Source organism: Agrilus planipennis, unplaced genomic scaffold, assembly GCF_000699045.2.
Source record: "Agrilus planipennis isolate EAB-ADULT unplaced genomic scaffold, Apla_2.0 scaffold123, whole genome shotgun sequence".
NCBI lineage: Eukaryota > Metazoa > Arthropoda > Insecta > Coleoptera > Buprestidae > Agrilus > Agrilus planipennis.
The window spans coordinates 795286-821083 of record NW_020438894.1 but is presented as its reverse complement, the minus strand read 5'-3'; the positions used below and the strand labels follow the sequence as shown (position 1 = coordinate 821083).

At 34.9% G+C, this 25798-nt stretch overlaps 1 protein-coding gene across 3 annotated transcripts in view; it reads left to right on the top strand.

The window, feature by feature from the left end:
• LOC108739396 overlaps positions 1-25798 on the top strand; it is a 77999-nt gene that overhangs the window by 37520 nt on the left and 14681 nt on the right. Inside the window, exon 1 of one of the 3 annotated variants that reach the window (XM_018473279.1) lies at positions 13934-14031. The exons of the other annotated variants lie outside the window; for them this stretch is intronic. Coding sequence (XP_018328781.1) covers positions 13949-14031 — 83 coding nt within the window. The 5' untranslated portion in view covers positions 13934-13948. Of the gene's footprint in view, positions 1-13933; positions 14032-25798 lie in introns of those variants that run through there. 3 annotated transcript variants of the gene reach the window in all.

Below are 25798 nucleotides of genomic sequence, written 5' to 3'. Positions count from 1 at the left end.
ACCAGAAATCGATTATTCTTTATCGATACATACCCACATATGTCGTGGTAGAGCAAAAGCATTTGCTGTTGAAGTTCACCAACAACAACTACCTACTACTACAACGCACAATGCACTAGCTCCAGAGGTCGACAGCACCAATCACGAAAGCATTCAAAACAAACCGTAGTACGCATTGTAAAGTCGAACAATTAAATCTCCAGTTCTTAAGATCCTGACAAACCAACAGGTAAATACCTGTACGAGTGCGATTCGTATTGAAACATAATATAATAATTCCAAGAAAGATTTACAATGTTATTTACGAAATTTCGCAAAAGCCTGCCGCTGAAAAGGTGTACTAGTTGTTCTTACAACTAGCAAAAACCGTATTTAGAACGGTCCATCCGTTTTGACGTTGATCGTGTTCAACGGGATGGAAGAATACATTTCGGGAATAAATATTAAAAACCCAGCTAACCTTAGGGACCGGCAACGAACAAGCTATTTATGTTAATATAGACCAATAAAACATGCACACCCGAAATTCCACAAAGCGTCTTGAAACCTATGACGCGTTTCGACATCCAAGGTGTCATCCTCAGTTAGAGACTGATATCTTTTTTTACATTCGTTACATCGCTGCCCATCAGGCTATGAAATATGTAGGCACATATAATCATATACAGTTTTTCCGTTTCGAATTTGGATTGCTTTGCGAATTCAAAAAGTCCGTCCTCTCAATTTCCTTAATGCTTTCCAGTAGGTACATACACATATGTATTATTTGAAATCGAGCAGTCCTTATCTATACAGTTTTTATGCTGGCTTTAATTGACGGCGCTATGTTAAAAAACTGTTTAAAATTTTATGTGAGTCGAATTAATAAAGTAAAACGTTTTTAATAATCTAATTAGGTACTCGAGCAGTTAATTGATGAGCCGCCGGTAATCAAGTGGCACTTGCAGATAAATCAGCTTTTATTTATGATGAATGGGGTGGTCATTGGGTGCAGTAATAGATCGACCACGACCGTGTTTTTACGTACATGCTGCTTGAGTATGTAAATATGTATCTAAATAGACTTGTGAGAAGTCCGTCGCGTCGCATCGCGTCGCTTGATGGTACGAAGTCGTAACTGATCCCGGCAAATATGCCGGCGAGGCGAGATAACGTCAATTATTGCGTTTAAAACGGATTGTGTTCCTTTTGAAATTTAGATGTCGTCGCTGTTGGAGATTTATTCGCGTGAATTTAATACTGTTCCGTTTATATTTAATTTTATAATTCAAACGTCTCCATGAGTCTCCTTATGCCACACATAGTATAGGTACGTACGGACTTATGAAACTGTCCATATTATCTACACATAACTTGAATCTGATACTTATTTACCTATATCCTATAGTTGATGGGCTCGTTTCGTAAAAGTACAATTTGCCGTTAAAAAGGCACTGAAATTCGTCTATACGCGCATCACTATGAGTGTCGCATGTGGCCTTCGTAAAAAAACGCTGCTGATAATTTCCGAACATGGTGCACCAGCAGACTTTCTATATTTGACGTTTGTCTAATCGAATCCCCATAAAGCCTAGCCCACTTATTTATAAGGTTATAGATGTGTTAGTTTCGCCTCATAGGATCCTTTAGAAAAACCCATGAGAAACAACGCCGATTTATTTCGTGGGGGTCTTCATGAGCAATCCCTCTATCGTCATTTGTCAGACGAGATCTCACCGGCTACATGAGGCATACCATCAATATATTCTGGTCGGGAAGTTTATGCCATCACCCCTTCATATATGGCAAAAAAGATAAGAATTGTGCTGAATTATGTCAGTGTTTTGTAGTAATGATAATCACAATAGAAGACTAATTCTGACTAAATTCCCGCAGACCTAACGTTAATTACATTATTAGAACTTATTTATTATAAATAATAAGTAAGTAGTTCTTTTAATTTTAAGTTAAGTATTTTATTCTGCAATATTATGTTTTAAAATAAAGTAAAAAAAAGTGCGCATTATCAATCCCATACTTTTTTAGCACGTGTGCTCAATGAACAGGTTTTGTGGTAACAATTTTGGTTTAGCAATTTACCTGCATTAAGGAAATTGAAATTATACACAAATTAATATATAAGCCACTGTTTCGTAGTATAATCAGCCAAATATTCAGCACATGTATAAAACCATACATTGTGTTTGTGTAGCACCGCTCTGGTCCTTTAATCGAAATCTTCAACTGTTTTTTTTTCAGCTCGCTTTGAATTTTTTCTCTCAACCGAACTGTTTGTCAAATATATTTATGCGACACAGTTATTGTGCTCAAGTAGGCTCGTCTGCCAAATATGTAAACATGTCCGTCCAACTTCGCTTCTTGCATGGCTCATTTTAGGTTCGAAAGTTTAACATAAACGTGTTAAATGATGTCCAGAAGTTAACAAATACGTTGCCATTAAGATTTATTTAACTTTTGTTTCTGCGTTTTCATAACAAGAATATAAATTGAATCGATTACCGCAATAAATCCTCAAAAATTCTATTTTCTAGTCACATTTTGAGATAACCCACTTTTGAACCTAATAGGTTAACAATAAAACTATTGCTTATGATAATTCGGACTTATTAACATGCAATATAAAATTCATATAATTAGAAGTAGGTTTATAAATTTTGGTAAAACAAATATAATATATAAGTAGATACATCTATTCCTGCTAAATATTACCTACTTATTTTACTGGTGGTAACTGTGGACAATCCAAACTGTTTGTTTATTTGTTAATTAAAATTTTTAAAATAAAACTGTCTTAAATACACTATCGGTTTATAGATGTAGGTGCCAATAAATAATTTATTCAATTTTCTACTATCGAGTTTGATCGTGTTTCGCAAACGTTTTCGTTTTGATTAATTCCGAATGCTAGGTACGTTGAATTATTCTGCCGAATTTCTCTACGTTGCTCATCATCAAGATTACGACATTTGCGAATATGTGTTATTTGTCAATGAACCGACAATCCAGGTGACTAACAGTAGCCTTTTACAAAAACATTCCATTCGTTTGTGTTGAAAAAATGCAACGAATATTTCTAACTAAAGCGAAAGGTGGATAGCCAGAAAAGCATATACATAATGGGAAACGCTTCTTTGTTTTTTATTGACAAAAGCAAAACAAAGGTACGCTATTAATTTTTGGTGTTGTTTAGGATAGAAGCTTATTAATGTGATTACCACTGATTAAGAAAGCTTGTTACATCTACAGGGTATTTACTAACTAATTACGTGTCTATTTAAAACGATAGTGTTCGTTGGAATTTTATCTGTTTATTTTATTTTTTTCAACCTTTTGACATAAATGAGCCTAAAGCGCTGTGACAAATGACAAATGACAACGAATGTTAATGGAAACCTAACGGCAGCGTCATGAAGATCGTTAGATTTTCTGTTAGGATGCTATCCGAAGTCAAAAAGAAAAGTGAAGTACCTACCCCGATTTGAGCACAGAACAAGTTAAACTATTAAAAAATTTCAAAAAATCGTAGAACCAAGATTGTGGTAATTTGGGCTTAGTTTACAATTGTAATTTGTTGCCACTTTGCGCTTTAGAATTGGATAGGGTCTTGAAATCCCCATTACGAATATAATTCATTGACTGCCTGTTTTTTCTAATGGATGTTGCTTGCAGAAGTTCAAACAACTCTTAAACAAACGCTCTTTGCTAGTACATGTCTCATCTTTGAACAAAGCCGAATGAAAGAAGTCGTCGTCGTAATGTTTATACCAGGTGTACAACTAAAAGCTGGAATTCTTAAAATTCCATCTTGTTTACCATGAAACTTACTAATCCACACGTTTGTATGTGTGCGTACAGGTGAACCTAAAAGCGGCGCTAATACTGCGTAAAATATAAAAATGTTATTTTACTTAACTGGATGCACTTGAAAAATAGAAACGAAGGCATAATGTGCGTGGTGGCGGGCGCGAAGTGGCCATTATCGACAATTGAAAATTAATTTTATATGCATCGGAGCGATAGAATAGTCGATCAGTTATGTCCTTTATGCCAAGATGTCGTTGCTTCAATTTTTGTTTTGGGCATTTAAAATTAATAGGCATCCAAATACACCACCAGCTGTCTATTAGCTACAATTTACCTGAAGAAAAAGGCGAAAATATAAACAAAGGTATCTCAAAATACATATGATATATATATATATATATATATGTATATCGGATTCTATCTGCTGCTTCTATCATGGAGGAGTAATTAAAAAAAGAAATTCTTATTATTGCATCGACTGTTATTTATTTACCTTGGCATTTTTAAGAAGCACTCCTATTATATTATAATATCCTATAACATTCACCTCCTTCGGTACTCCACATTTCTATTTCAAGATTGATCAAGCATCGGATGAATATAAAGAAACATGTATTGAAGCAGTGCAACCGAAGAAAGTGACAACATTCGTTCGTTTCTACTCAACAAGCGTATAAGTGTCAATCACATTAATTGGTAGGTACCTACGTAAACGACATCATTTTGTCAAGTGGCCCCCTGCTACTACAACTAACAACGAATGATGCTCCAGTATTATTATTATTATACACATACATACATATATCTACAAACAAGTAGTAGGTATTCATCTTCGAGTGGATGTGACTTCATTCAGCCGATGAAAGACATCGCGAGAAACCTCGCTCTGGATCTTGACTAACCTGCTAACAATGCGTTTGTGTTTGTTATAAGTAGTAGTTGTAGTGGACAGGTATAGGTACCTACTACAAACTACAACATGCTAAGCGCATCTTGCGGACATCATTTTGTGTCAAAAGGGACGACTTATATTTCGACCGGTTCGGTGGCACGTCCTTCTGTATAAATCTTGCTTACACAACTATTCACCAACGATAAATGGATTTTACCAATTACCATTTACATACGCATCCTTAATGAAGAACGGCCGCGCTGTACACGATGGTAAACTAAAAGCTCTGTAAACACGTGTTGGTACATGCACCGAAACGTGCTCAAAAAGAAACTTCACAAAGTACGAATTTGCATAGATTTCCTGTGTCATCCTTGAGAAGATATCTCGCCTATTTCTTATTGAATTCCATTGAGTCCTCTGTTCTCCTATTCTCTTTAATGCCTTTTCATTTCTAACATTCTATATCCATTCGCCTATAACATCAAATTTCTAACGCTTCTAACCTTTTCTTTTCTGCCGCGCCCACTATCCATGTTTCGCACCCGTCTAGCGCCGCGCTCCAAACATACACCTTTAATAACCTTTTTCGAATTTCTAAATTAACAGTTCGCGAGCATAGAAGTGACTTCTATTTATTAAAGGCGACACGACTCTGCCCTATCCTCTGCTTTATATCCCTACTACTCCTTCCGTTCTGACTTATCTGACTTCCTAGATACCTAAAATTAGCCATTTCTTCTAGTTTTTCCTTTCCTATCTTTATATTCTTTCTTTCCCTTGCATACCATTATTTTTGTTTTACTTTTATTTATTTTCAAACAATAGTGTTTTGCCAATGCCAGTTCTATTTTATTTAAAGTTATCTCTAAATTACAACGTTAAAACAAATTGTAAAATAAATTGATTTCTTTTTTTTTTGTATCTGTATGTATACCTATGTTGCTGAACCAACCACGAGGAGTTCAGTAAAACAAATACTAACTTTTGACGGTAAAAAATTACTTACCAAAGGTATTTAGGCAGTGTTGTTGAAGAATATCACTTATTAAAGCACTCACTCACGGACCGATTGTCTTTATTCTAACAAAATGGCACCACCGTTGATGTCCAACGTGCTCTAACGTGATCGCTCTTGTCCGGCATTGCACGAAGTTGTAATGACGTAGCCTGCGCCGGCTTGTTATTTTACGGTAGATACTACGGTTTTTGATATTCAGATGTCCGAATGAACAGACTAACGGTATAATATCATGCAACGATTTATCAACATAACATGATTTATATTTCAAGTGTTTTTAAAGATGATGTTTGTTTGATAATGGGATAATGCGAGTTTTTAACCTATGTTTACCTATATTGTTACAAAGCGATCGGTTTAAAAGTACGAAGAAAGGCGAGCGTGTAGGGGAGGGTGTCACTTAAAGCGAGACGTCTTTGGAGAATACCCATTTCTACAGTTTTAAAATATGATATATTTAGACCATCATTTTACAAATTATATTTTGTTAATTTTTACAAGGTAATAAGAAAGCGAGAAAAAGAATATCTAAACAAAATACATACTTATGTAGGTACCTAATACTTTGCGTAAGTCGTGTGCAAAAAAAAATACGTCTAAAGATAACGGCTTAGATGATTTATTTGTTTTACTATCTTTTAAAATTGTTATGAAGTTCAGTGGTTAATTCTTTATAATCCAAAAAAGAAGCACCGTATATCTGTTTGCAATTATCGCATTCAAGTAACGCCTTCGAAATTCAGGATTAGTTTTCAGTAAATTCCCGTAATTAAATTCTTACCTTCCATTTGTTGTGAAATAGGTCATATCAGCAAAACTGTTACGATTAATGAAAGTTTTAAGAAAAGAAGAATAGCTCAATTCGCATCTTTACACCGATTTAAAAGATTCGTACTTTTATTGTTATTATTGCGACTTAAAAGTATGTCGTTTAATCGTTTTAATTTTATAGTTAAATTTCACTTTAAGGAAAGTAGAATATGGGCTCAAGGTAAAAATTAAGTAGCATACATATACAAGGCCACAAATACTGTTAAACTTTTTCTTGAGTGTTGAGGGTGTGAGGTCCACAAGGCGTAATATACATACATATGTATACAAGAGAGAATTGAAAAATTTGCCCAAGAGTTTTTTATTATATCTACTTATAACACTTAATTCAAAATGCCAACGGCCTTAACTTTCCACAAATTCAATCAAGTATTTTTGGCGTTTGCATTCTTTTTCCCTCAGCGCCAGTCCAATAAACGATATTTTATGGTTAGTTCGTAAATAGTTGAATTAATATTTCGTTATCAGTGAATAGCTTACGAGTAAGAAGCAATTAAATTTTCCGTTGATACCATCTCTCTTTCTCGTGGGTAATAAACTTGGGTCACAAAGCAAGAAACGGAATTTTAGCCGCGGCATAAATCTCTTTGGTTTAAATTAGTGGTTTCTTTGAAAGCGATGACTTAGCTAATACGTTCGCGATGAACGCTCGTGTAGTATATTTCTGTCAGGGGTAAATTACACGGCTGGGACTATTTTGCAAGCTAAAAAAAAAAAAACGAATACGAAATAAAAACAGAAAAAGTGCGAGCGAGTCTTCATAGGTTCGGTGCGCCGTAACATGCAATAATTTATGCTCGAGCCGAAGGCTCAGTTTAGTGGGTGGGAGTCGGTCAATTTTAATTACAAGCAGGCTTTTTGTTGCTTCTGTTCTCGGGCGCCTTGTTCTTCATATCGCACAGATAAACGACGCGGCGTGAAATTAATTTCGTGAATATACCTAACAGCTTTTCAGAACGCGAAGACGTGTCATACCATTGTTATCTTTTCGTCGTTATCAAATCCGCATCCGGTGCTGTTACTAATAAATAACATAAGAGATGGTACGTTATTAGAAACCAACGTCGTCCTAAAAATTATGGAAGTTAGAGGCTGGAGATCTTTTATTGAACTTGTATACATACAGCTTACTCATAATCATAACTAAAACTTACTTACCATTTGTAAGTAACAGTAATCTAATCTGGGTATACCTACTTCTACTCCTTTTAGCTCCTGTCTCTAACTAGCCCTTCAGGTCCGAGAAGGTGTCCTATCATATTTCTTATTGACCTCCGTAGCTCCCTGTGTTCTTCAACTCTTTCTAATACTTCCTCATCATGCGCCCAGATATATACCTTCAATAACCTTTTTCCAATTTCTAAACTAGTAAAAATAGCTTACAACTAATTTACGAACTAGACCAGATATGTATACACTTAGTACGCATTTGTTCAAGAAACTTGTATCAATACTTAAAAGGAAAGAAGCACAAAGAGAAGTTTAGAGGGCAGCAAATATTTTCAAAGTTAATAAATGAAATCAACATTTGTTTTAATGAAATTGTAATATAACCACGTAGTAACCGCCAAATAAATCCAAATATGTATAATAAATGAAATGCTATAGGAAATATACTGATGGATAGTACATCCACCAAATCTTTTTTAAAATCCTATGGAAATAGAACCTCAACCTAGTTAAACTAGATACCCTTGTATTTCCCTACATAATTCTTCAAAATGACCGTTCAGTTCATTATTGTCTTGATCCATGATTCTAAATGAAATTGTAAAATAAATTCTGAAACTTTGCATTTTCCAATACAATAGAAATTATTTTCTGGGAATCGGTAATGAGATCGATAAAACTTTTTCATTTTATAAATTTTATCCACGACTATATTAAAAAGTCGTTTCTCCTTTAAAGGCAATTAAATTAACATATGAAAACGTGTCGTTATTTTATTACCACTAACTTAATAAGATAGTTTCAATCGCTTCGCGCCTGATGTTTAAGTTTATTGCATGTATGCAAGTGTGCAGTTATAAAAATTGTTAATTAACGCTGCCCACCGATTTGAAAAATTAATTCGACGTGATCTCCTAATGGCCATTATGATTGACCATTTTGATTCGCCAGACGGCTTATAGATGAAGGTGACGACCGTTCGTTGCATTATACGATGAGAGAAGCGCATTTGAAATCAAATTACCAACTTGAAATGGCCCATAAAGCTGAGCTCAGATCTCTCTAACTCAATAACGTCACCTTTTGCGGTGAAAATTACGTAAGACATTTAGACACCGCGCTCAGACATTATCCTGAATAACGCAGGATTATCCTTCCTAAATGTCCATTAAGTTAGCTGTAAATAAATTGCATTTAAACGCAATCTCATGCACACAACACGCTTGTTATTAACTGAGCTAAATATATACTTACACGCGTTTCCGGTGTAATACCTGAGTGAAAATACTGAAAAGTTTACCAAAAACAATGTAGCGATACTTTTTTTTGATGTTAAGTCGAGTTTCATATTTTTCAATAGTAGATTTAGAGGAATATCTACGGGCATAATTCGTGTAACTGATTAATACGTATGTACCAAAAAAATAAAACGAGAGTTAAATAGGCAAAACAAGTTTCAATGTTTCGAAAGGCTCACGTGAAGGAAGCAAGACAAGAATTTGCAACGGGTTTACTCGATTCAGAAGAATAGTCAAACAATACTTGAAAATGTTCAGAATGTGAGCACTGCTATCATGTTTAATTTTTGCAGAACAATCGAAGATTAGAAGAATCGTATCAAGGTGTTAATAGAGTATGTACTGTGTGGTGAAAAGGTCATTTTCAATTTGTAACGTTTTCCATTTTTATAAAGTATAATTCTTTTAATATTAACTAAACATTTAAACTGTCTAGGGTCACTCAAGAATGTCGTTCTGTGGCAACTATTAATGTACTCAATACGTTTTGCAACCATATGAAATTACGACAATCGTAAAAAAAAATTATTACAGAAGGCAGATTCCTAGTACTAAAAATCACAGGTTATCTACCTAGGAAGCGTGGAGTATGGGAATCCAATTAGATTTTTTTGTTTACGTACAAAGAATTAATCTTATTAAGCTTTTTCTAAATCATAGGATTTTTAGATTTAGAAAAAGCTTTTTGAAAATGTTAAATGGGACAAGATGTTAAATCTACTTAAAAATGGGGCAAAAGATTAGCTTATGCTTCGATTACAGTAAAACAAGGATACTGGTATGCAAGAGAAGATGAAAGTAGGGAAACAGAGAATATAAAGATAGGAGACGAAAAATTACAAGTGACTGAATTTCCGCGTCTATGAAGTCAGATAAGTCAGGAATTTTTCAGGTTCTCGAATTATTTTTTTATAAATTTGAAGAGGTGCTTTCTTTACATTTACCGGTTTTTTTGTCATTCAAGGCAAAAATAAATATTTGTACGGTGTTATCACTGAAGTGATAACATATTTCAGGTACAAAAGAATTGTTAGTAAAGTATATATCTATTATTTTATTAACAACAAAAACTGAATAAAAAAGCGTCCAAAATTAGGCTTCACTGATTATAAGAAATTATTAAATATTTGGCAATTCTGTAGAGAGATGTTTGCTAAATGTTAAATTGTCGAGCATACATATTTCCAGTAAGTTTATATTTTCATCATGTTATGTCGTTGTCCTTTATATTTTAACCACGTCCAAATTAGAGAATAATAGTTGACAATTTGCATACACCTGCTTATTTGTCGTGTTTCACATGTGTTATGCACTGCTTTCTTTTCAGTTTTCTTCCTCGGTTGACACTAGAAGAACAAATTAGACGTCAATAAACTTGTTTGCACGTTGAGTGGGTCATGCAAACGCGCAGACAAAGATAAATTTTAATTTAACCATCAACCAAGAGAGCAAATAATTATACAAATTGATAATTTACAAAAAATAACTGAAAACATAATAATCATGACGATACCTGCTATTGCCCTTAACGATGGTTAATTTTTATTGGCTATAACTTCTTTTGAAGACGCATAAAAAAAAATCAGATACCTACATAGATAGATTTTTTGTGAGAGAAAACGACTGATAGCGAATGTAGTTAAACAAATCATAAAAACTCATATATGTACGCATGTCGGAACATTATTAAAGCAACGAAAGATTTATACGGTACACGCCCAGAAAGATTTAACATCGGTTAAATACTTTCAAGAAGACGTAAATTGTAATTTATAGTTAACTAAACTCAGAAATTGCGCTAGAAGTCGTGCATTGTTGCTCCGTATGTTGCGGTGACGTACCACGGTTATTTTGCAGCGTTATAACTACAGGGATTTTACGATCTCTTGAGTTAGCCAGACAGAAAGGAAAATGACGATATTTTTTAGATTTACGTCAATAACGGGTGCATAATTGACTTGCTCGTTTTAATTAAGCAATTTTCTTCTTCAAGCCGCTTTAGCTCACTCAACACATATTAGTACCTACGGAGCAACTTTGAGACAGGTTACGACCAATGAGCCATTGAAAGGTAAAAACATAAGAAAATAATAAGTAATTACTTATTAGAAGTTTCAAAATTCGCCAAAACTGTTTTATAAGTAGATTTATTAAGAACTCTGTACTCTACATGTCCCTTTCATTTTCAGTTTCTCTTTACCATATTTGCCTATTTTGGATATAAAGGTATACCTTTGAAATATTTTAGATGCAAAATGATTACTTATTAAAAAATATGTTGTCATACAAAAAAAAAAAGAAAGGAACTAAGAGAGTATCCACATTTACGTCGTACTTACAAATTCCATTTTCTTCTATACCTACAATACCTACATTGTAATTAGTTTTTTTAGTTAAATAACTGTTCTTTGTCCTTTCTATGCCTTCAAAGGGCTTAAAGTACCTTCCAGGTCTGATAATGGTCCAGAAGAGGTATCTTAATTTACTAAAGTATTTTGGAAGTACCTATTTCACCGAAAATGAGTAAAAAAACTTAAAATACCACCAACTAAACCAGGTTTAATGTACTACTTACATACAAATTACGTACCTGTTTGAGTAATCTTTCGCGGATTCAAGTGTTAATTCGTTTTTAATGCCTAACGCGTGCTGATCCACACTGTAGCGTGATTGCTGTTAAAATTAAGTGTCCAACATAACGACCAAACCGTGCTAATTACCTACCAACTGAACAACAAGCAAACAGCTCCAAATGTCTTCATCTGGGATGGAAATAGTTTTTGGTACAACAGTTGCTGAAATTACAGTTCCCTTTACTTAAATAAAGCCGCTGCGCCGCTTAAACGCCAGCAACTGATATTAATTTAATATACAGTCAGGTACTTGTTGAACCTATGCCCATTTAGAATTCATTCTCTTTGTCAACTTTTGGCAAAGAAGAAAATCAGTTTGTTTTTGTTTGTTCTATCAATTTCTAACACACTATCGGACGGTTATCTTCGATCAGTATAAAGTAATTGTGAAACAAACTTTGGATTGCTTTACATGAATTCCAGGAAATTCTTATTTCTTTCAATTCTGCGGCAATCAATCACGATAATGTCATGCAATTTGAGAAAAGTTTTGTTTGATCTGGACGCTCCCCAAATTACTAAAATATTTTCTACCGTTGTTTTTTATAATAGAAAAAAAAAAAAAAACAGAATTTGATGTTACCGCGTCGCTCATTAGAAGGGGCTTGCAAAAGTAATAGTCAGACAATCACTCTATTCGCTACGAGGCTACGACGATTTCTCATAAACGCTACCTGCCCCACTGACTGAGTTGGGACAGTGTCTATAGTATAATAAATTATTGCTGACCCATTTGCCTATAGAAAATAATTCTCGTTGGTTTTGGGTACCCTCTGATGGTATATCTCGAGGTCTCAAGCCTCCGTTATTACAGAAAAGTAATAATAAGTCACTCCATATAAAAAATTTAATCAATATTTATATAATATATTGTAGAATTTTCAGATTGTTTTGTTCGTCGGCGTTCTATGAAGATCAATTCATTAGTTAAAAATAAATGGTGGCTGTATCAGACATGACCCAAACCAATATTCTAATATCTGTCGGTGAACTATAATAATTGTAAAATGATATGAGGGCAAATGATAAGCTGGATTGAATGGCACATTAGTTAATTGCACAACAGAAACGAACGCATACATGCGTAGGTACGCCTGTGTCCTGGCTAATAGGTGAAGTTGTTACGATCATTGGCTACCAAGAAGGAATTAAATTTGAATTTCCATTCGGTTTTCAAAAGGAACTGATTAAGAGACTAATTAATGAAGGAATGATTTAAAGAAAGATCGACCTCGGTAAACGTTTACGTTTATAGGTATAAATGAAGGTGATTTTTAATAGAAGATAATAGAATAAATCTTTTTCATATTATTAAATATGAGTCAGTTTTAACAGTCGTTTCGACGTTCTCTATAAAAGACTCGGCTGAAGCTACATATAATATGTCATCAGTTATGTCTTAGCGCTCAGCCCCAGCCTAGTCACCGCACCGTTCAAGATGAAATGACGACACGTACTTATACGGAAAAGTAAACTCCTATAGACTGCAGAATAAAGCCTAAAACGAATCAAGCAGATTAATAAAACATTTTGTTTTAATATATGTAGGTATTTACCAGTAGATATAACTGAATATTGGGTCTTTAACTATAAATTATTCATCTATCTCATCAGTTACCGTACGAATTTGGAGATTTTCAGACTATTCGGAGGTTGATCTAAAAACCGGTAGAATAGAATTCGACGACACAGCAACTTTTTTGGAAAAATGACTGCATCAATCGCATTTAGAATTCGAAAGAGAAGCATATGCACTTAGTTATTTTTATATGACCGCAAATTATGTAAATAGAATCGAAAATCCATGTGCATCTCAAGTGTTGAAATCAGAACCGAAGCCTCTCATTATTAGTTATGTTGACGACGACTTGTCCAAATAATCGAATGACGGGGAGACCATTGCGACCGCGTGAAACTTGACCATCAAGGAAAGTTGTCGAATGTCTTATTACGGAACTTGTTTCTGACCAATTATGATATGTTGAAAAATGATGTGAGGCGACACGGACAACTGGGCGGGGTTGCAAAGTAATTATACCATCGAAGGCAAAGGAAGATGCGTATGCTGCCCAATATATCGACGGATTCTTTCGTAACAACCAATAGCAGCTACTAATATGTAAAGGCATACGTGTACGTATCATAAGCATATTAAAAATATACATGGTGCATACAAGTTTAACTTTCCCAATTGCCCGTATATGGAAGTTGTAGATTTACCTTCAATATCATCGGTCTGGCGAACCGATTATCGTAGTCAACGTCTAAACGGCCGGGCCGTTGGTTGTGGCGTTTGCTAATGACAACATATTTCCCTAAATTGGAAGTGCACGTGTATCTACCGGTTTGTCTATGTGTGCCATGTATATTAGGTAATCCATGGTAAGCTTTAAATGAAAACGACCGAACCCGAAAACGCTTTTAATTATTAGTTTGTTGATTATTCTTTGTTATCGCACAAATCCCATAGTATTCGCGAGCCATGTGGTAAAACAGAAAAATCATTTCAATAGTCGATACGCAGTTTCAGATCCCTGAATATTATCATAAATCACAAACAACAATCTACAATATGAAACAGGTCACAAGTGCGATGCAATTAATTTCTTCTCATCAAAAAATTTTCGTCATTGGACGAGTATTTTAATATTGTAAACATTGCATGAGAAACAAAGAAGAATTATGTCTATTACCGTTTATTCTGCGAAACACTATATATCTACACGTAATAATAATTAATGCCTCTTAATTTTGAATTCCATCAACTACAAATAGAATCTGCATAAGAAATAAATTGTCCATTTAATTGGACGTCTGGTTGTGGATGTTGCCGCGAATTAGAAGTGTTTTAGTTTGCGCACAACAGAGTCGACTAAACCTGTGTTAATTTCGTACTTTAAAAGACATGGTTTGACCTTAATAACTAATACATTAGCCATAAATTATGCGAAGGTTATACGGGCGCTATAGGACCGCCTTGGAGATCGAACTTTTCAATATTAAGTACATACAAGCCGGAAAAGATGACATTAAACTTCCAAATTCTGCTTAATTTGTGTTAATGTAAACAAGTTAAATGAATAGTTTGCGAAAGGCGGAATACATTTACTTACATTAAAATATCTATTACATTTCTTATATAGATATATACGTATGTAAAGAGACGATCGGTATTATTGTATAATTAGGACTAATTGATGACGCTTGAATAAAGGGGTGCAGCTTATTAGGCTATTAAATTACGCAAAGTCGCAAGCAGAAGCAAAACGATTGTCGTGGTCAAGTAAGTGCATATCTCATCAAACTGTTACTGCAAATATCTAGAGATTTTATTGTTATATTATTATAAGTTTAATTATTTTTTACTCTGCGATAATTATAAAATTTCAAGCGGTACGCCGCCTGTCCAATAAGTCCGCAAACAGATCGCAAAAACATTATTTAATAAAATTTAGGGTAGATGTCTCATTGTCCTCAAAATACTGTTCGTCATTTCACCCTGTATCGTCTCCGCATCTTCCCGCACTGCCCCTCTCCATGATAAATTTTGCATATGAAGAACAAATAGAAATCGTAGAGGGCTAAATCGTGGTGACCAAACACTCGTGCCGAATGTACAGACTTCGTTATGTGATCGGGATGCACACATTCCGTACCATTGTATCGGGTTGTTCGGAAAGTCATTTCGTTTTTTTCCCGACAGAGGATTTAATTGTATTCTTTTGCACCCAATTTCACATTTAAGCCGTATAATTTTTATATGCTTTGAGAGCTCATATAGCAAGGCTTGTGTGTGAAAAATTCCAATTAATTCTACGCAGTAGTTTTTGGTTGGTGCCCTTTTAAATATGGAGAGCGATAAGCAGCATTTTCGACATATCTTACTGTTTTACTACAGAAAGGGTAAAAATGCTGTTCAAGCCAGAAAGAAATTGACTGATGTGTATGGAGAAGGTGTGTTGACAGTACGCCAGTGCCAGAACTGGTTCGCTAAATTTCGATCCGGCAATTTTGATGTCGAAGATGCACCACGTTCGGGAAGGCCGGTTGAAGCTGATAAAGACGCGATAAAGGCATTAGTTGATGTGAACCGGCGAATAACAACACGTGAGATCGGATTGAGGTTAAATTTATCAAATTCAACAGTTTATGACCACTTGAAAGGCCTGGGATTATCCTCGAAGCTCGATGTATGGGTTCCCCATGTTCTCACAGAGAGAAATCTGTGTCGCCGCATTGACGTCTGCGATTCGCTTCTCAAACGTCACGAAAATGATCCGTTTTTGAAGCGCATCATCACTGGGGACGAAAAATGGGTTGTATACAACAACGTCAAACGCAAGAGGTCATGGAGCAAAAAAGATGAACCGGCTCAAACCATTTCCAAAGCCGATATTCACCAAAAAAAGGTGATGCTGTCTGTTTGGTGGGATTTTAAAGGAATCGTTTTTTTTTAGCTTTTACCGGATAACACAACGATTAATTCGGAAGTCTACTGTCATCAGCTGGACAAACTGAATGATGCACTTCAACAGAAAAGGTCAGAACTAATCAACAGGAAAGGTGTAGTGTTTCACCAAGACAACGCGAGACCTCACACAAGTTTGGTCACTCGCCAAAAGCTTTTACAGCTTGAATGGGATACAATGCTACACCCACCATATTCTCCAGACCTGGCACCATCGGATTATTATTTGTTCCGGTCACTCCAAAATTTTTTAGACGGTAAAACCTTCACCTCAAATGAGGAGGTCAAAAACCTCCTCGATCAGTTTTTTGCCAGCAAAGACCAAAAATTTTATGAGCGTGGAATTATGCTACTACCAGAAAGATGGCAAAAGGTGTTGGACCAGAACGGTCAATATATAATTTAATAAAGTATTTGTTTATTATACGAAAACTGTCTTTCATTTCCACAACAAAAAACGAAATTACTTTCCGAACAACCCTATACAAATTTGATCTTACGCAACATGCACGATCATTCAAATGCTTCAGAACTCTGCAAAGAAGGCAGTATTTACTGTGTGTCCTTCAGGAAGAAATTCGGCGATTGCAAAGCACAAATGACTCCACACGTTCGATGCAGGGTGGCGCGGGGAGGTCCTGGCTTTGGATAATCTTTACAGTTTTCACGGCGCCTTGCAGAAATATTTCATTCATTGAAAAAGGGTTGTTTTATTTGAACATTTCGTTAATTTCCTAAGGGTTTTTCTCAAGTTTCTTCAAAAGTCGTGATTGTTTCACCCGTTGATCAATCTCCATTGAGACAAGTCACTTCTTTAACTGTAATACATACAGTGGTCCCTAATAGTCTGTTCAGCCGGCACGGATGATTACCAATCCAACTGTAGGGACTTAGTTTGCGTATTTTTTCAAAAGACTATGTTACCGAAGACATACGTTTTTTCTAATGTTTTGTTCTTATGCAATACTCATACGTTCTAAAATCAGTTCGTTGTAACGCCAAGAAGAAAAACATGTAACATGATTTCTTTTCAAACGTTTCAATGATAATGGATGACTGCTACAAAATACTCTTAAAATAATATAAATTTTATAAAGGCATATTTATAGTAAAGAATGAATCACTAAAGAAGGTTGTTACTTAATTTCCCGTCAAACGTTACTCACACACGTTTTTCAACAAGATGATGCTGGTTACTGCCGGCCCGCGAGCAGGATCGGAGACCCGTAATCCCTTCCGTCGACGTTCCCTCTGTGACACGTGGTTGCTAGACTAAGGAGCGGTTGTTCGTTGACGTGACGGCACGGAACGGACAAGTGTGCAACAACCTTTATTTGGCATATTAACGCTACGAAATGTAGTTGCGACGCAATCAAACCGATGATGATTAACCGGGTTATAAAATTCCTCGAAATGAAAATAGCACCTAGTTTATGATTGTTGACATTCCACTTTGATTATGAAAGTAAACTTACACCAAAAGTTTCAACTACATTTAGTGCAAACAAAAATATAATTATTAGGTATCTCGCCAAGTTTTGAGTACACTGGTTTCATTTTCGAGACTTGAAATATAAAGTATCTGTTCGACTTATAATATGCTTTCATATTTACAGTAGTTGCGGCCAATTAAGGACGTTACAAGTTGCAAGGATTTAAAGCATTAATTTCATGTATTGAAGATCTACGTCGTATTAAGTATTTTTAAAATTGCGATTTTCAATTTATTGTTCGACAGTTTTTATAGTTAAATGTATCATGTCTTTGTCAGTTTATACGAAGTACCTGAGAAGCATCATTTCGTTACTTTTATGGGCATGCATCCTTACAATAAAAGAAAAAAAAATGAGAGAATGTTGAAAGTTTCGAGAACGGAAATGTTAAAGATTTCGCCGATATTCATCAGCATTCATCTTCAGTGTCAAAGCGTAAAATAGCTGACAAACGAACAGCAGCATAATAAAAATATCTGTGGCGTCCAATTTTCGACTCGATTATTTATTTCTGCACGTTTAGTATATATGAGTTTAAAACGCCACGGTCGTCGGTGAAAAGAAAAGCCGAACGGAGTAGGAAGTAGGTGGAGAATTCTTTCTTCGAAACACAATGAAATATTTCTAAGCAAATAATGGCTTTACAGGTAAGTGAGATAAACGGAGGGCGTCGAAAATTGCACCTAATAGCCTCTATCTTTTTACACGGAATGGGTGGTCGACCAGCAACATAGACGGTCTTCATAACAGGATCGTCTTCGGGAGTAACGAAACGATGCCAAAATGCATGTCCGGGAGAAACGGTTTCATTTATTAGATACAGAAAAATAGCAATACTTAGATCGGGGTTATTAGTAACGCAAATTTAAATTTGCATTGTACAGTTTTTAGATAAACCAACATACCAAAGCTTACGTCTCACAGAAGATTTTCCAATCCAAAAGATAATGACAACATATTGAACTGAATAGGTATAGAAAATAACGTTAGCAGTTAGAATCACTTCGAATGGATTCGAGCAGGGTGAACGAAAATAACCTTGCCTTGGGTGCCGCATAACATATAACATTTCAGCGTATTTTCCCGTTGTAATATGGACTGACACGAGTGCGCGCCGTAATATCGTTGAATATTTGGTGTACACGTTACTGATTTACTTATTGATTTATAGTTATCTATTTTTCTTGGTGGCTTAAAATGGTAATTTTAATTTTAATATGATAAAGGAAGATGTTGCTCCCTAAAGAAGCATCGAAAGCAAAAACTGCTCGCCAGTAAAGAATTTTCGCCGTTCGATGTGCATTTGCTATTCTCTTTAGATAAATGCTTTATAATAATAATAATATCGTGGTAGGTAAATGTTATAATACGTTACTGATTTAATTTTGTCAATGTACCTATTCCAAAAACTGTTAATCGGTTCTGTTCTTAGTTTCTTTTCTATTTTGCATCCATCAATCTTATGCCGGTCCTGTACTCATTTGTACTTTGTTAGTATACATTGTCCAGATAGCATCGTAGCTTGCTCTGCGTGACTGTAAATGCTACGAATACAGTCAATTGTAAGTGACAGGCTATGTTTATAGGATATAAAGACGCCTGCCCCCGTAATCGCATTTGGAAGCCGATTTACTTCAGATAGATGTGCACCTATTACGTTTCTTGTTGAAAAGATGTATCGGGGGCCTTTCTTTCACTTCACCTGGATTATATTATTATCCTACTTATTTGAACGACACGTTGGTATTGAGCTGTCACTGTCGGAACCATAAAGGTTTTTCTTTTCTTTGAAAATTCGAACCGCCACACATTTGACATGTTTAATGTACAATTAAGTGAAACTTAAAACGATACACAAAGATTCGTATCTATGTGCTTTTATTAGCATAGTAGATTTTGCTCTTTGGAAGGAGGACGGTTTGTTACAATTTATTTTCCCTTAAAGTGTGCCTAAGTACATTCAAAAGGTCAACTATTTTATTCAACGAAATATTAAAGGTCCTCTACTGTTGCAAATATCCAAAAATGCGAGAAAGAGAATCATCACCGTCATCATATAAGTCCTAAGACTCATTGGACAAGAACCTCCACTGCCCCACTCTTTCCTTCAATCTTCGCATTTCCCTAAAATTAGAACAACCTAGATCTTACTATTTGTGAACAATAATCTAATTTACAGGTCTACTTCTGCGTACATGTCCGTACTCCAAACACGAGTTAAAAGAGAAGATTAAAGAAGATAACGAAACGCTTTGATATATTTTGTTTCCGTTAATGTTTTCTTTTACTTAAGTAATATGCTGTTTCGAAAAAAACAAAAAAACACTGTAAATATTGCAGTTTAACAATTTATCATACTACAATTATTTATTATCGTTGTCGGGTACTGAAATGTGTGATAAAAGTTAACTCAAATAGAAATGGGTTATTAGTGTAACGGATTACATAGTCCTAAATAGGTACATATTTTTTTGTAGATTTTCATAATGAAACTATTTAAGTTAATTGGAAATTAAAAGTTCCAAGTTGTTATGTTTTTCCACCGAAAGGTTAGATATCTACGTAAGAGTTAAAATTAGTTCAAAAGTGGTACTTGCCAGATACAACATACCTGTAATAAGAATTTCGATGATGACATGAGTATAATTAATAAATCAACAGGTTAATTACGGATTCTCGTAAATGAGTCTGTATTAATTGTAGTCCATAATTTGGTATTCAGGAAGTAAAATGTTAGATTAATAGCAGTAATTAATCTTTCGAGCAAGCCTCCATGATAAATTGTCCTTTTACAAAGAAGGTCGACGGTGCTAAACGTTGTAGGCGGTTTTAAAATTGTTTATTTCTTAGGTATACATTACAAGAAAATATATCTCTACGTATGAGTTTCGGTATAGGATTAATGATTAGACAAACACATCTCCGACTGAGTGGCTGCCATCTGGTCTTATGTCGTATTACCTATACGGGATTTTTTCTAGAATACCAAGCTTATTGTGGCGGTTTGTCCGCAACAAGAGATGCGGAGCTGCAAAGTACATAAAAGATTTCTGCGTAGGTACTAACTGTAAGAAAATACAAGAAAACCACGAGGAGTTGTATGGAACTAAACTATATATAATACTAAATTAATTAGGTATATCTACTATTTATCATTACATGTTCATTGGTCCATTGTCTAAGGTTAACGGCTATATTAGAAACAACATTTCTGCTTCTGATCAGGAAATGTTTATGTGGCACTATTTAATAGTAATTTGGTAAAGGAAGGTCATTATAATGATAAGTCATGCACACGGATGATAAAATAAAAACTAATTTATTTATTATTGGCACCTTGTATTATATCGATAACTTTTTACACTTAAGTGTTTGAAATTTTAACAGAACGATTAAGTTGATACGACTATAAATATTGCGTTATGTCGAAGAATCAGTTGTTTTATATTCTATAAATTGACTGGTCGGCATTAAAACTGAAAAAAGGAACAATCTGGATGATATGAAACAATCAAACGTGAAGATAAAATGCACCAAATTGTGCATTCCGATATCAAAAGTTTTCGTGTCAGTAGCAATAGCCCATAAGATACACGTACCCTCTATCTTCATTGTCATTATAATTAACGCATAGTACGTTTACACAAAATTAATTTCGACTTTGTTTTGGTTTGCATTTCCGTTTTTTCTGTTTTTCTGATAGGTACGCATTATATATAAATCGATAACTGCAGGTATTTGTGTCGAGTGGTTAAGCAAGTACGATACACTAGCGTTAACAAAAACCGCATTTTAGAGCTTTTAAAGGCGTGAACATCGCATTGTGTGCCCGTATGGCCACATAAACGCGAAACAATCAAGCAACCACTCTGCTGCATTCCTTCCCCATTGTGCGCCCGTTAATTTTTCATAATTCAACCGTACACATTCCGAAGTAAGTACGGCGAAGTGTTTGCAACAGCTCTCTGCAGTCGAGAGAATATTACGCGCCTAGCAAATTTCGTACGCGATGCACTTGGTGCGTTTGTTCCTTGTTTTTAACGTTGTTGACTAATAGAGACTTGATGCGATTTTTCTTACGTACAAAATCCCTTCCTGTTTCGAAGTTCATTTAAGGTGGTTGATGTTCGATTTTTGCGAACTTATCCTTTTAATTTTTGCGTCATCATCATCAAAAGGTCGTCAGTCCTAAGACTGGTTGGACACGTACCTCCACTCTTTCCTATCCTGAGCTAAACTTCGCATTTCCCTAAAACTAGGACAACCCATATCCTTAACTATCTGCGAACAGTAATATAATCTAGGTCTACCTCTACCTCTTCTAACTTCCGTTTCTGTCTGCAACATGCCTTTGACTAGACCATCGTGCCTGAGAAGGTGTCCTATCCTCATCATTTCTTCTAACCTTTTCTTTTCCGCCGCGCTCACTATCTATGTTTCGCACCCGTACAGAACTGCGCTCCAAACATACACCTTTGACAACCTTTTTCGAATTTTTAGATTAACCGTTGGCGAACATAAAAGTGACTTCTTTTCGTTAAAGGCGACTCGACCCTGCGCTATCCTCTGCTTTATATAGATACCTGAAATCGGCCACTTCTTCTATTTTTTCGTCTCCTATCTTCATATTCGCTCTTTCCCTACCTTTTCTTCCCTTGCAAATCAGTATTTTTGTTTTACTTTTATTTATTTTCGTACAGTACTCTTTTGTCAATACCGCTTCCATTTTATTTAAAACTATCTCTAACTCCTCCTTGCTATATGTTCATACTGTATATAAATTTGTTGTCCCTGTATACTGGTATAGATATATCTATCACTACAGTTGTACTATGTTTAAAACGATGTTGATCGCGTCTTTGATGTGTAGATTAAAAAGTAGCGGTGACAGTGTGCAACCCTGTCGGGCTCCCTTCCTAATATTCACTTCTCTACGTTACAGCCCCATTTCTATAACTGCCTGCTTCTGTCTTTGTAACTCATCCCCATATTTCTTTAAGTATATTTAACATCTTGTCCCATTTAACATTGTCAAAAGCTTTTTCTAAATCTACAAGTGTTATGTACGTCCTCTTTCTTTTTTCTATCGTTTTCTGTATTGTTTCCCCGTAAAGCTAGAAGGGCCTCCCGCGTTTCTACATTTCTTCTAATCCCAAATTGATCTCCTAATAGTTCTTCCGCCCTTTTTTCCATCCTCAGTACAATGAGGGTATGGATGCTGATACGGATATTTCGTTTTCATATAAAAATAGTAGAATTGTTACTGTTACCTAATCCTTTTATTTTCATACATTTTGAGAACTCTGTTCATTCTCAAATATTTGAAAAAATTTGAAATTCGATACTTTTGTTTAATTATATGATCGTTATTGTTATCGGTAAATGAGCGGCATAATAAGTTCGCTTTCTCAGCATTGCGAAAATGAATTTTTTTTATTTGCTATTTCTAAGAAATGTATCGATAGCACAATATGTTGATTAACGGTTTTTCAATAGAAATATCGTGCTTCCTGTTGTGTTGTGGCACAACAAATTTCCTCTAGTCTAGATATGCTCATCAGAATGTGCGGATCTGAACCAGGATGCGAATTTTAAGCGCAGATGCGGATATTAAAATACCTGCGGATTATCCGCAGTTGCAGACGTGGATGTGAATATTCGTTACACCCCTAATAGATATTTAATGCTTATTTATTATTGTCACAGGTAGGTTATATGTCTATTTTACACATTTCCCAGTAACTAAACTAAGTGAAGGCAGACCACGTCGAATTAATAAATAATCTTTCATATTTTTAAATGTTACGTGGTAGACCGGGGACTCCGTTGAATAATTAAGTCTTTTTGTGAATGCGAAATGCACCCGTAAAAAAGCAGTTCGAGACTGATATATGCTAATAAAATACAAACTGTCATCACATAAGTTAACCGACGTATCACTGCGAAATTGTTCTTGCCAAAATTACCGGCATCCTATACATTATAAAAATTAAAATAAATATTTATGAGCTGTAATCGACTGTTGCTAATAAGTGCCGTAAAATCACTTTCATTAGTTGACGCGAATTAATGGAATATTGAAAAATATTACGTAGCGTTTAACGACAACCTCGAAGAATGTTGTGTTCATTATAAAAGGTAACCATGTAGACGGAGTGCCTATACTCTTTACAGTGAAACTTTTAGTTTTGCATAATAAATTATTAAACAAATACTGGTCAAGTTGTTTTGATTACTTTTATTCCTTTTCAGATATATAGTGATTAAAGTTGATTACTACGATAAATTCTTTTAAAAGTACCTAGTGGTCTTTCACGTACATAGGTGCATACCCATACAGTGACAGTATCTTTTAAAGTAAAAAGAGTAATTAGCAATTCGCAATTTCAAAAAAAAAATAAACACTTTTAGAAGATGAATGTCCCTTAATATAATTTGTGTTAATTAATTGGAGAGCAGAACGATTTTTATGACAAATGGTTTTTATTCTGAATAAAATCGTTATTTAAGCAGACAAAGTAGCAATAACAAGAAAAATTGACAATGACGTGGTTCTGTTGTATGAAATGAATTTTTGTGAGGACAACGATGTAAAGTCGAGTGCTTACGAAAAAATGTTATTTCGCGGTTCATATAGCTAGTCATTCATCATGAAAAGGACCAATTACGACAATCACAAATTTCAAGTATGACAATCACTCCTAACGAATTTGCCAATTCTTAAAAAATATTATTTACAACAAAGTATTCCAATTAAATTAGAACTGTTTGTCGTAGTTTCATTACAGAACTAGATGAATGAATATGTGCAAGTTGCGTACGTCCAGTTTGCGTACAAGAGGTGTTTTAGTGACACTTGCGTACAGCTCTTACTACCAGTCATTATCTACTATTCTGTCTGAAAAGCATCAAGTGCCACTTGCGTACAGTTTTATTATAATTGAAAAATTATTAAATGAATGTTACATTTGTCTGGTATTCCACAGATACTCGTGAAACTTATGAAAGGCTGTTTTCTATAATAAAACATGAGATAAATTGGAATTCACAGTTTGTTTATAATCATTGAATTTGAGCAGTCTGCTGTTCTCGACATTTAATCGGTGTTCCCTACAGTTCTCGTTAATGGATGCAACTTTCATCTTGATCAGTGTTTGTGGAGAAAGAACTCGGTCTTGTGTCTTGTGTGTGATTACAAGGATAACGAAGAAGTAAGACTGTAGGTTATTGTAGAACACTGTTTGTGTGTAAATGTTCTTATCTTACTAAGTATAATTATTTAAATCGGAACTATACGCAAGTGGCACAAATGTTTTCAGATGGAATAGTGGATAATGGTCGATAGCAGATCTGTACGCAAATGGCACAAAAATTCCCTTATATGCAACTGAGACGTACGCAACTTGCACGATACCAGTTAGATAAAGCAAGAGCTTATTTAATTACTGATTAAGTATTTGCGTACTGTTAAGTATTTTATTTTAAACAGCATACACCTAAATGACATAAATAAGTGTAGTGGCATGCTATGGTAAAGTAACAACAAAAGTGATGAACAAAAATCACATCGTCGGCATGAAACTTTGTAGACGTTGTCATCACCGACGTTGATTGCATGTCTCGACGTTTGACGCCCAGTCTACTATGCTGAAGAGAATTTGCAATTGAGGGCACAAAAGTTACATTCAGACAATTTAACATCAATATGCGTGTAGGTACACTAATTGTCGTTCACCAATTAGTCCATTATGTAGCATACCTTTATTTATCGTTTTTATTCTTAGATTGATGATTCCGGATTCTTAGCCTAACAGGCACAGACAATTGTTTTTTCCGTAAAAAGGCAATAATGGTAAGGTAAATGAATGAAGTGTACGTAATGATATTTGCTACTTCGACAAGCTTTCTCAGTAGAAGTACCCTTACAGTTCAAAGTCCCAGCATGAAATAAACATAAGTAATACCCCAGAAGGGGCAATAATGGCATTCTTAAATTTTCGACATTCTAAAGAATCGTAGGTACATTATTAACGAAAGGGGCAGCGGTAGTGCGTATTTAATCCGGTCAAATTAGAATTTGCAACTCAAAATGTTTTACTTACTTTTAATTTTTATCCTGATGATTTTGAATAATTGTCTATATACTCGAACAACATTTGTAAACTGAAATAGGTCTTAAGTTGCACAG